Genomic DNA, 12084 nt, shown 5'->3' on the forward strand with positions numbered 1-12084 from the left:
TTCTGGAAGGACTAGGGAGCAGCAGCAACCGGAGAACCCGAACATGCCACCTCTTTCTGGAAGTAGCTCAAGCCAGTTGGAGTGGATGGATGTGGGTGGGGCCTGGGGATGAAGGGCGGTTTGCTTCTCAACCCCATTGCTGACAGTCAGCTCCTCGGACTGTCTGGCAGGCTTCCCATAGAGCCTGACGGCTGTTCCAAGCTGGCACACGCCAAATGGAAGGTTGACACTAAAGGGTCACCTGCGGTTTGCGACTCAGGGCTGGCGGGTGTACTCACGATGATGGCTTTCCAGGTACAGGCAGGTTCCTCTGCCGGCAGCACTCCAAGGCAGCTGGGGCTCCCTCGGACCTGAGCGCAGTGGTTGATGAAAGCCAGGTAATTTTTGTAGTCTACGTTAAAACCAGAGAAAGCCAACAACATTTGTACTTGTTTACCTGCCAAACAGCTTCCTGGCATAAACGCTCCCTCCACCTCTCTTGCCACTTGGCCTTTCCTCTCACAGTGTGTAATGACATCACACTGGCATCCCTGGCATAGGCCACCTCCCTGCCTCCAGTGCATGCTCACTGTGGGCGGAGACCTGTGATGGCTTTTACCCATTCAGACAACAAAGCTTGTATGATTCACTCTATTGTAAGCCCTGGCAATCCCATGTATGGCAGGGCGAGTGGCTGGGTCTTCTTGGCTGTACATTTTGACAGTAGCAGATTCCCCAGGCCTTTCTTCTTTCGTGGTACTGCTGGGTAGATTTTAACATTGCCAACCTTGAGGTCAGGACATGGTTGTTTATATGTGTTTGGCTGAGATCTGAAAGGTTTGAAGTCTGAAGCACCAGCCACTCTTGGGAATAAAGACGGGGCTTTTTACTCCCATAAAGAGTAAGTCTTGGAAAGCCACAGGGGCAGTTCTACCCTGTGGCAGACCCTATAGGGTCACCATGAATTGACTGGATGCCAGTGAATTTGGTTTGGTTAAGTTTGCCACCTCCAAGGGACCTATCTCCCACAATACCCTGTGTATAAACACAAATGACAAAATATTTACATCTTGTCTAAACTCTATAGTTACTATAGTCTACAAGGCAGGGGTGAAGTTCACTTGTTCCCCAAATAGAGTATGTCTATAAAACAACAGGAAAAACACCCAATTCACTGCCATTGAGCTGATCCGACTCGGAGTGACCTTATAGGACAGGGTAGAACTGCTCCTGTGAGCTTCTTTCACTCTAACTCTTACCGGAGTAGAAACCCTTCTCTCTCCCGCCGCTCTTTCTCCGGCAGAGTGGTAGTGCTTTAGAACTGCCCACCTTGCAGATCACAGTCCAACCATACGTCATCAGGGCTATGTAAGGTAAACTAGAACAGTTGTAACTGTCTTTTCAGAAATGTTGAAATAACAGGTCCTTTTACATAAATAGAGGCACCTTGGTGGAAGAGTGGTTACACATTGAGCTGCTCCTTGGGAGAAAAACGAGGCTTCCGACTCCCCATGAAGACTTAGTCTCAAAAACTCACAGGGGCAATTCTGCCCTGTCCTATAGGACCACCATGAATCAGCATCAACTGGATGGCAGTGAGGCGGAGGATTTGTCAAATTTTTATGTCAAATTTTTATCAACCAGATGAAAGTCGAAGGGGCAGAGAATTGTCTTTGTATTTCTGTGTGCTGCATCTTTGGCTACACTCCCTGTATCTTTACTTTGAGAGTTGACCTTTTAATTAGGCTAGGTAACCCTGGATGACTTTCCACTTGTTAGAGAAATAACCCTAGATGCCTTGGACAAGAACAGCCTTTCTCTGTTCTTACATGCACATGAACCCAAGGAGCCATTTGCCTTACAAGGGGAGAGATGACTTATCTTTACCTGGAGCGCACTGAAGGTTGCCTGCTGAATGTTGCCTCAACACATCAAAAGCATCTTCAAATGCTTGTCCCAGCTTGTCTTGTTCACTACAAGCCTATTAGAACAAAGTACCAGCTAAACTGTTATCTTGGTAAATAGTATTTGATCCAAAGGAGAATGTCTTAATTTTGTCACTATTGACATGCTGGGTCAGATTGTAGGGTATTTACCGGCACCTCTGACCTCTGCTCGCTAAATGCCAGCAAGTCATGACAATCAAGATATCCCAGACATCACCAAAGGTCCCCAAAAGGTAAAAATCGACCCTCTGTGATACACTCAGAAGAGAAACACTTTCTATGATTGGGTGTCCAGAACACACTATTTGGAGCCCTGGTGGCCTAGTGAGTTACAGGTTGGTCTGCTCTCTGTTGGGTTTCAGCAGCCTGAAACCACCGCCAGCTCCTTGGGAGACAGATGAGGCTTCAGACCGAAAACAATATTGATTCTATAGTATAAAGTTGAACACCCTTCGCGGACTAAATTTAGCAGGGGATTATAGAGCAGGGCAAATTAAGTTAGAAAAAGGGATCAAAGAAATATCATCAAACAGAGCCTGTGCATCCTAACTTAAAAATGAAACACTTAAATTTCCAAAGCGTGTCTGTGAAAACCTTAAATAGAAACGTTTCCCAAATCATTCCATGACTTGACTAAGATGATCTTTATATGATTAACTTTAGAATGAGAGAAACTAGAGATTCTTAAATACCAACTTACCATGTTTGATTAATAAATTGGGTGATTCTGGGGGAAAAGAAAGTTTGAAAAAAATAATTAAAACATGATTTTTACCATGTCACTGGATTAAAATATCTGCCTGAAAAATATTTTCTGAAAGGACTTTATATAATCCCAAAATACCATATGAATTTTCTTTAATGAGCATAGATTTCTTTCTACAAGACATCCTATTTTTTTGGCTTTTCTCTTATTACAAAAAGAAATATATATTAAAATGGTTAAATTGACTTAGAGCTTTAATTTACATGAAATTTCATTGCCTAAACCACTTCTTTATGAGAAAATATGAAAATAGTTCAGAGGGTATACTAAAACAGAGCATTTTTAAATTCTTGACACATCATTATTTTTACCTTAGTATAACTCAAAATAAAACGACCCACTGACTTCTAATGGAATTCCAACTCAGTGCCCTACATGACAGAGTCGCCCATGGGGTTTCCTCGTCTGTAGTCAGGAAGCAGATTGCCAGCTCTTATGTTCCAGAGAGTTCCAGCCGCGAACTTTTGGAATAACGGGCACAAAAAGCCACCGCACCAGCAAAGCACAGCTCCTTGGGCCTTACTGAACCACAGGGACATGTTTGCATCATGGGGCCTTCTGAGATTCTGAGCAAAGACACGCTTCTTAGCTTATTAGAGCGCACATGTCTACACCACCAACAAAGTCCATCCACGGACTCCCTAGAGCCCCAGGTGAAGAACCCTGGTCCGCTATCAACGTTCTTATTCTTAGTCCTGGAATTCAGATTCTGTGCTAAACAACTGTGATCATAGGCTCACATTCAATGCTGCTCTCTAACTCCTGGGCTCTGTCCCCGGCCCGTCAGCTCAGTGCGCCCCTGAGTTTCAGAGGACAACCGAACTGGCGCAGCCACCTCCCAAGGAAGTGCATTGCTTATTAGCTCATTTAGCACATCCAGCAACTCTTCTCAGAAAACCGTGTGACACTTATCCTACAAGCATAATGACTCTTTAAGATTTAACGGCCAAATATATATAACCGACGCCGTGGGTATGGCACACACAACGGACCAGTCTAACAACAATGTCAAGCATCTAGATTCAATTCTTCCCAGTTAAAAGAGAATCTGAGAAGAAAATCCATAAGTTATTGTCTTAGGTTAAGGGTTCCTTAAAAAAAGGAAAAAAAATGGTAAAGACAAGACTTCCTAAAGAGTGTAATCAATAGTAAATTGACCAATATTCACTATCATCTCCTCGGTCCCGACTCATAGCAAACCTATAGGCCAGGGTAGAACTGCCCCCTAAGTTTCCGAGCCGTACTCCGGTAAAGAGTAGAAAGCCCAGTCTTTCTCCTGGGAGCAGCTCAAAGCCAAACCACTACGCCAGCCAGCTCGATCCCTTCGATGGGAGTAAACCTCCCTTCACAAGCACCGAAGCAAGGTGGCCGTAGAACCGAGTACTGAAAACGAAGCTGCGTTCGTTCACTAAAAGACCTCCAGCTCACTACGACGATCACAACTCTTCCAAAGGGGAGAGATCGGCTTGAAAACATGATCGATGGCTACAATCATTTCATACAGCTCCTGAAACAGAATGAGCCATCAATGAGGAACGCTTAAGCCAATGGAACAAATGAAGGGTTCTTACAAGACATTTTGAAAAACAAACTGAACACTTACCAGGAATAGTTCAACCCTTTAGAAAAGATGCCTCATTAACATAAGGTTTGTGAAGAGCAGACTTGTACAAAAACTTGATGGCAGAAGTGCATTAAATAGCTGTTTTTAAGGAAGTGCTACGAAAGGGGATTTTTTTTAAAAGGTACAGTGCCCTTCTAATTTCTATTTCATGACAACCAGTGGACACGAGGAGCTCTTATTTTGAAAGTGCAGATCATCTTTTGCACCCGCTGGGTCAAAAGCAATGAATGTTAAGAGCCCTGTGAAATCCCTGTCCAGTACAGAATTGCAGTTCAACTAGCCTGCACATTGGAAAGCTCTGGCCCATACAACTCTCAGGGAGCCCTGTCGCCCAGTCCTAGGCTGCTCCCTGGAAGGTGCGTGCTTCCATCCCTCCAGCATGCTGGGTGTGAGATACAATGTACTCAGCAGCCCAGGAAAGCCTGCGAGGGAGTTCGACATTGTCATTGGGAGTCAGAAGTTAGAATCAAGTCAACAGCGTACAATAGCAATATACAACCCCCAGGCCCTGGGTGGCACAGCCCATTTGCTTCCCACTATTAACTGAAAGGTGGGCTGTCCAAACCCACCCAATCGTGCAGCACAAGGACTGGGAAACGACAGCTGCCTTATGTGTGATTGGGTCGCCACCAAGCCCTTTTCCAAGCCCGGCTTCCACTGGCTGCAGAGTAGAACGGCTCCCTAGGTGTGTTTGGGGGTACTGCTTCTTAATGGAAGCAGATTACCAGGGCTTTCTTCCTGCTGGGCTACTGGATGGGTTGGAACTTCCAAGTTTTAGGATAGTAAGTTGAGCTCACACCCACTGGCTAGTAGAGGCTAATGGCTGGTGAGCTAGTTAGTTGATCATGCCTTGAAGTGATCCGTTTGCCAGAACAAGTCCCATTCCCAAATGCCTGGGAAGCTTTTCTTGGCTCTCCTGGAAACATGTTGGAGCCTCCTACCAAGCGAGCACCAGGGTCAGCTCGGCTCCCTCCTTCCCAGGACCGCCCCTCCGCGGCTTACCTGTTCATGGGAGTGCTACGTTGCACCCAAAAGGGCCAGATGCCCGGAGTCCTAGCTTTCACCGTGATGCTCCTCGCTGATTGCAGCCATTTAAGTAGTCTTCGAACTTAGCCGGAGGGGAGATCCTGTGGGTGGGGAGTTTAGGTGGAGACTGGCTTTTAAAACGGCCTGAACGGTCGCATTTGCATTCTTATAAGGAAAGAGAGCCTCTGATATGGGACTATTGTTCTAAATCAACTACTATTTTTTTAACCTAATTTGTCTTGCAAATGTCAACACTTGGTCCCCGACTGAAACGTGGATTATAACATCCAACTCGCCCCAGCTCTCCAGCCATCCAGATGCGATAGGAGATGCATACACTTTTTCCTTGGGTCCAGTCAGGAGCCTACCCAGGAAGCATGCTACTCCTCACATTTGTTTTAACCATTCACAGGATCCTGCCCCAGGAGCTACGACTGCACTGAACAAGATCTAAGGAAAAGAGAGTATAAACCAAGTCATCTAGAGAATTACAGCCCGTGTATGTATTGAGAGGACATGAACCGAGTGATAGAGGGTTTGGGAGAGTAGTGAATGGGGCAGCGGGGCCGGGAGCTGGGGTAGGGGCCATCTCCATGGTGGTGGTGGGGGAATCTCTTAAGAGGGATCCCGTTGGCTAAAACCAAATCTTTTTTTTTTTAACATGTTTATTGACATTAATTCACATGTCATACAGTGCAATGGTTTAATCAAATTGCAAGAAACTATGCAATCATCACCATGATAAAACCAAATCTTAAGTGAGTAAAAAACAATCGCACAGATGCAAAAACCCCAAACGAAGTCACTGCCATCGAGTCAATGGTGACTCAGAGCGACCCTCTAGCACAAGAAGGACTTTTCCTGAGACTGGGCCTGTTCGAAATGGTTAGAAAGCCCATCTTTCTCCCTCGGAGGGGCTGAGGGGCTTTGGGGTCCCAGCCCTACTCTCTCTCACTACGCCACCAGGACTCCAGCGAAGAGGGGCGACACAGGTTGGGAAGCAGGTGGGGGTGGGGGTTGTACCCCATGTGCGAGTTGTTAACACCACTGAATCTTACCCTACAAAAAAGTGGTTTCAACCGGGGAGAGGAGGGAAACACACACAAATGTGAAAAGAAACGACTGTCGCTAATGTTTCTTCTGTCCTGTGCCGGATGAGTTCGTAGCTTGCAAGCGGAGAGTCCCCACTGTGTCTGTGTTAGAGCCGCCACAGGCAGATGTTTGCTCATCATGGGCAGGAGCAGACTCTAGTGACTAGGGTTGGGTTTTTTGACCAGCACATCACAACGCATCTGTTTAAAGAGAGAGAGAAGGGAAACCGGCTGACTTCTTTAAGGAATCCATGATGGATGTACAGATGTGCTCGACCCAATCGATGTATGGATTGTTATAAGGGCTGTGAGAGCCCCCAATAAAAGGATTAAAAAAGAAAGAAAAGAAATTCATAGTGCTTATTTTTGGGTGCTGTTCGTTACTTTAACAAAACATAAAAAACAAACAAAACAAACATCCTTCAATAGCTTCCTCGAACAATAAAAGATTTTTTTGAAAAGAAAGAAAAAAGGTGATAAGAGCCCTCGTACTTGCCCTTTATCCTAAAGATTTGAGCCTTTTTCTTGGTAAGACTGAGAAGTGGAACAACAGAAAGGACGCAGAAAAGCCTTACAGTTCAGTTACTTCATCAGCGGGATTGGATGTGTATAGGGTTTTTCTTGTAACATTTGGAAGCGCTGCTTATGTTTCAGAACAATAGCACAAGTATCAAATGGAGTGGCCGTGGCCCCCTCTCCAGCTGTGTGTTCAGTGTGTGTGGAATAAAAACAGGAAGTTGTTTTCACCAAAATGAAAGAAAATGGCTACCGTGGCAAATTGTATGTTCTGTATCTTTCATCATAATTAAAAAAAAAAAAAGATTCCACACGTGTCTAGATCTTTGGCAGCGGAAACCAGAGAAGAAGCACAGCACAGGAGCTGGAAACGCAGCTGCCTCGTCCATGGCAGCACAGAAAGCCAGTGGCAAAAGCAGCCGCGGAGGCAGGTTGGGACCCACAGCACCAGCACCAAGCTCTTCGAATCCGAATTCGCAGAAGGTGGTACGACTTGCGTGACATCGTTTCCCAGAGGAGGAATCTAAAACTGAGGTTCAAAGATGCGCAGTGCTTTTCTAAAATGCAACTGCTGATGAGACCTGGGCTGGCTGAGCTCTAGACCTGGGTCTTTGTAACCTCCATCTATGCTCTCCAAGGCCGTGTTGGGGTCTGCTAGGGCAAGTTCTCAGCCCACACGATAGGCCCAGTAGTGCTTGTCCCTTGGTGTAGGCTCAGTAAGCATTTGAAATACATACATTGATGATAGATAGAGTAAATAAGTAAATTAAAAGATGACTTTATAAACCAGCATTGACTTTAGAATTTTATTCTATAAGGTGTTAATAATTTTTATTTTGGAATTTACACTTTGGGGAGTCACATGCAAATATTTTGCAGTAACTCCAGTTTCAGAATAATGGTGGGAAATAATTATTGACCCTCGGCCAAGGAACAAGTTCTTCCAAATATCACTCTCTGGGTGTCTCTGTTGACTCATCAGAGAGCAGCAATTGCTTTTGGGGTCAGCAGTAGTCAAGCCAGTGAAAGATCATCAACCAAAAAATTAAATAAATAAATTTAAAAGTTCATCAGTGTTATCTGGCTCTCATTCCCCGCCTGTTTTGCCTCTCAGCGATGTAGCCAGCTATACACATTCTATAGAGATTGCATTAAAGCGCCTTAGGGTAACTGCACTTCGGCAGGGAGACTTTAATAAGCGCATTCAGTAAAGTAACTTGGGTTATTCAAGCCTATTTAGAAATGAGGAAAGAGAAACTCAGTCGTGGGGTCCTTTGTGGGAACCAAGGTATGCAGAGGACTTGCCAAGGGGGGAAGAAAAAGAATGACAACAAAAACTTGTCTCTGCATTGATTCTGATTCCTAGTGACCCTATAGGACAGAGCCCACCTGCCCCATGGCGTCTCCAAGGCTGACAGCTGTACAGTGACCCTGGGCGGCATGGTAGGTTATGTATTAGGCTGCTAATTGCACGCTCACCAGCTCAAAACCACCTCCAACTCCACGGTCCTGGGCAGACAGACAGAACCCACACAGATCATTCTGCTCCAATGAGTCGGAATGGCTCGAGGGCAGTGAGTTTGGGCTGTTTGTTTTGAATTTCACTGTGAGTCAGAGTTGACTCAATGGCAGTGAGTTTTTGAGTCATGGAAGCAGAGGATCACTTCTTTGTTTCGATGAACTGAGCACTTTAACTACGTCATCCAGCTCCCGAAGGTGTTTTAAAGGGTGCTTTTCAAGGCAACTTGACTAGAAGATGCAGTCCTGCTTCTAGAACTTTAGGGGCCGTGGTTTCTCTTCCCTTGAATCGGATGACTCTCGTCTCCTGGAAAATAAAAAACATTTGCCCTCATTTTCCTGAAAACCCTACGCAGGCCTACTCACAGACCGATTTAGGTTCCCTGACTACGTTTAATTTTCTTTTTCTTTTTTTTAATTAAATCTATTTACTGGGGGCTCATACGCCTATATTTCATTTTCAAAGACCTCTTCATTAAGGTCTGAAGACTTTAGGACAGGCCCCACCCCCACCCCAACACGCGCACACAGCGTGCATCTTTTTTTCTCCCTTGAGGGGCAGAGACATCGTTGTTTCTCTCAGCTACAGAAGTGAGCTGAGTAACAGGCTCAAAGGACACTGCAGAAATGACCCGATTGACAGTTTTGCTTTTGCAGAAGTTCATTGTCCTTAGTGGCAGCTAAGATTATTTTTGGAAAATCTTAAGCAATAAGGCGGCAGTCTCTAAATCATATGGTGCCAAGCTTCAGGTGGGAGATTGCATTTTCTGAGAATGGGGAACTGCAGACCCCAGGAAAAGAGAGATCAAGTTGAAGTCTAAACTAAACTGTAAACATGTTTTGCAATTCCCATTTAGATAACAAAATTGTTGGAGGGATTGCAGAACTGGATATTGGCATTGGTTAGAGATCTACTCATTGAAAATAAAAGACTTGCTAATAAATTAGGGGGAGCATGATAAAATGTCCATGTTGACGTAGAACTCACAGAATCATAAACGATGAGGCTCACATGCTACTTGCAATAGATTATTCCGTGCCTTTTATTTGCAATAGATAGGATGTACCTTGATGAATGTTTCATTTGCACTTGAAAGAAAGTATATTTTGCAGTTACGAATATGTGATTGTTTGGGGCCCTGTCCAACTACATTATGGATTTGTCTATTTTTCCCTTTAGTTCTGCCCATTTTTGCTTCATGTCTTTTGAAGCTCTGTTATTAAATGCATACTCATTTAGAATAGTTCTGTGCTCTTGATTAACGAAGCCATTCATCTTTCTTTTGGGGAACCCTCCATGTCTACTTAGATATTGACTATATCAACTTTCTTTTCATTGGTGTTTGCATAATACATCTGTTTACTTTCAACCTGTTTAATTTGTCTATATCTTCATATTTAATTGGGTATTGCTTTTTAATAAAATGTAAGCATTTCTACTGTTTTTAGTGATAGGGCCTTGGTGGCGCTATGGACGAAGCACTGGGCTACTAACCCCTAATATCTGTGGTTTAAACCCACCAGCTGCTGCGCTGGAGAAAGATGAGGCTGTCTGCTCTAATAAAGATTGACAGTCAGGACCAATAGTAAGAGTAGCAATTCCAGGAGGGGAAGGGGAAGATGGGGGAGAAAGGGGGAACCGATCACAATGATCTACTATAACCCCCTCCCAGGGGGATGGACTACAGAAAAGTGGGTGAAGGGAGACATCGGTCAGTGTAAGACATGAAAAAATAATAATAATTTATAAATTATCAAGGGTTCATGAGGGAGGGGGTGGTGGGGAGGGAGGGGAAAAATGAAAATGAGGAGCTGATACCAAGGGCTCAAGTAGAAAGCAAATGTTCTGAAAATGATGATGGCAACAAATGTACATATGTGCTTGACCCAATGGATGGATGGATGGATTGTGATAAGAGTTGAATGAGCCCCCAATAAAATCATTTAAAAAAAAAGATTGACAGTCTCAGAAACCTGAAGGAGCAGTTCCACATAAGACCACTCTAAAGTTGGAATCAACTTGATGGCAGTGGGATGGGCCTTTTAGTGCTTGATTCAATTTAGTAATTGTTTATAAGATTCGTCATAAGCCTCGCATCTTGCTATTTGATTTCTATTTGTCCTAGTTCCTTTTTGTTTCTTGTTCATCCTTTGTTGACTTCTTCTGGATTAAATAAGTGTTTTTATTATCCCAGTCTCTCTGCTCTGTTAGTTTTTTATAATGTGCTAATGACATATTTGTACTTTTTTTAGCGCACTCCCCAGGAATTACAACACACATCCTTAATTTATCAGAGTATTATATTTCATATATAATTTCAGAATTATCATATAATTCTGATGCCCCCTCCCATCCTCTGTGCTACTCTTATTATAGGTTTGCTTCCACATATGTTATCACAATCTATCATGTGACCCTCAGGATAGTGCTGTGAGATGGGATTATTATGCCTAAATTGAAATTGCAGTTTCTACCTCCTTATTGTATAAACGTAACCCCTTAGTTGCCCCTCTGTTAAATGTGAATAATAATTTTACATTGCACATAGTATGATTAAGTGTCATATGCTTCGGACAGTTTGGGCACGTCGTTAACGTGCAACACATGTCTTCTCCTACTTGATAATTTTTTTACAAATGAGGAAGCAGAGGTTTAGAGAAACCAAGTTCTTATGCAAGGTCACATGACTTGTGAGAGACAGAGGTAAAGGTTTTCCAACCAGGTTTATCTGACTCCATCTAAAAGTCTCCCCACCCTTCAACTAGACTTTGATCTCTTACATATGGAGTGACAGTAAGAATGAAAATGTGACAATGACCTTAGGTCTTATCTATCCTAATAGGCTTAGTAGTGAATGAGAAGAGTGGTATTACACTGTAATAGTTGTTATTATCATCAAAATGACTCCTATTTTACTAGATCTGATAAGTGATAAGTGGCAGAGCAAGGACCCAAATCCTGGTCTTCCCTTGCCATGTCTGGTGACTTCCCACAACTAGCTTATCCAGATAGTCTCCGCGCATTCTACGCGTTGACTTTAGTGCTACCAAGGAGCCGTGGTGACATAGTGGTTATGCATTGGGCCACACTTACTCTGCGGCAGAAAGACAAGGCTTTCTACTCCTGTAAAGAGTTATAGTATTTTAGGAGGGAAAAAAGGGAGGGGGGTCATACAAGTGAATTAAGCTGCCTGTGAGTGCCCTCTGATCATAGATTGGCGATATCATGCAGAGTGCATTGAAAGTGGATCGTTGCCAATGCAGTTAGGTTAAAATATTATCTCCATTTTGATTCAATTTAAATTTGTTCTACTTTTTAATATTTTCTGCTTTCTTTCTGATAGAAGTTTTTTGTTTTGCTTTGCTATTGTTGTTAATTAGCTGATTTTTTATTGTTGTTATGTTTTTTTGTCTATGAAATCCAGGATAGGTAAATCTATAGAAACAGTAACAAGATTAATAGTTTCTTGGGAGTATGGCAGGGGAGGTTGGGAGGAAATGGAGTGCTAAGTACAAGAAAGAAAATGTCCTAAAATTGATTGTGGTGATGATTGTACAACTCTTCTTAATATGATTGAACTATTTAGTTGAATGATATGTAAATTACATACCAATAAA

The 12084-nt window shown here is 43.4% G+C and overlaps 1 protein-coding gene across 1 annotated transcript in view; it reads right to left on the reverse strand.

The window, feature by feature from the left end:
- Positions 1–4344, reverse strand: part of SPIC (Spi-C transcription factor) — a gene marked incomplete at its 3' end in the record, with an annotated part of 11279 nt that extends 6935 nt beyond the window's left edge. Inside the window, exons 1-4 of the mRNA XM_045289449.1 lie at positions 4295–4344; positions 2626–2652; positions 1867–1960; positions 279–391 (exon numbers count right to left, since the gene is read on the reverse strand). Of these exons, the coding sequence (XP_045145384.1) occupies positions 279–391; positions 1867–1960; positions 2626–2628 (210 nt within the window). The remainder of the gene's footprint in view (positions 1–278; positions 392–1866; positions 1961–2625; positions 2653–4294) is intronic.
- Between the last annotated feature and the right edge of the window lie 7740 nt (positions 4345–12084).

Source organism: Echinops telfairi, unplaced genomic scaffold (genome assembly GCF_000313985.2).
Source record: "Echinops telfairi isolate 266 unplaced genomic scaffold, ASM31398v2 ScPeMD7_2;HRSCAF=8, whole genome shotgun sequence".
In the NCBI taxonomy this organism is placed as follows: domain Eukaryota; kingdom Metazoa; phylum Chordata; class Mammalia; order Afrosoricida; family Tenrecidae; genus Echinops; species Echinops telfairi.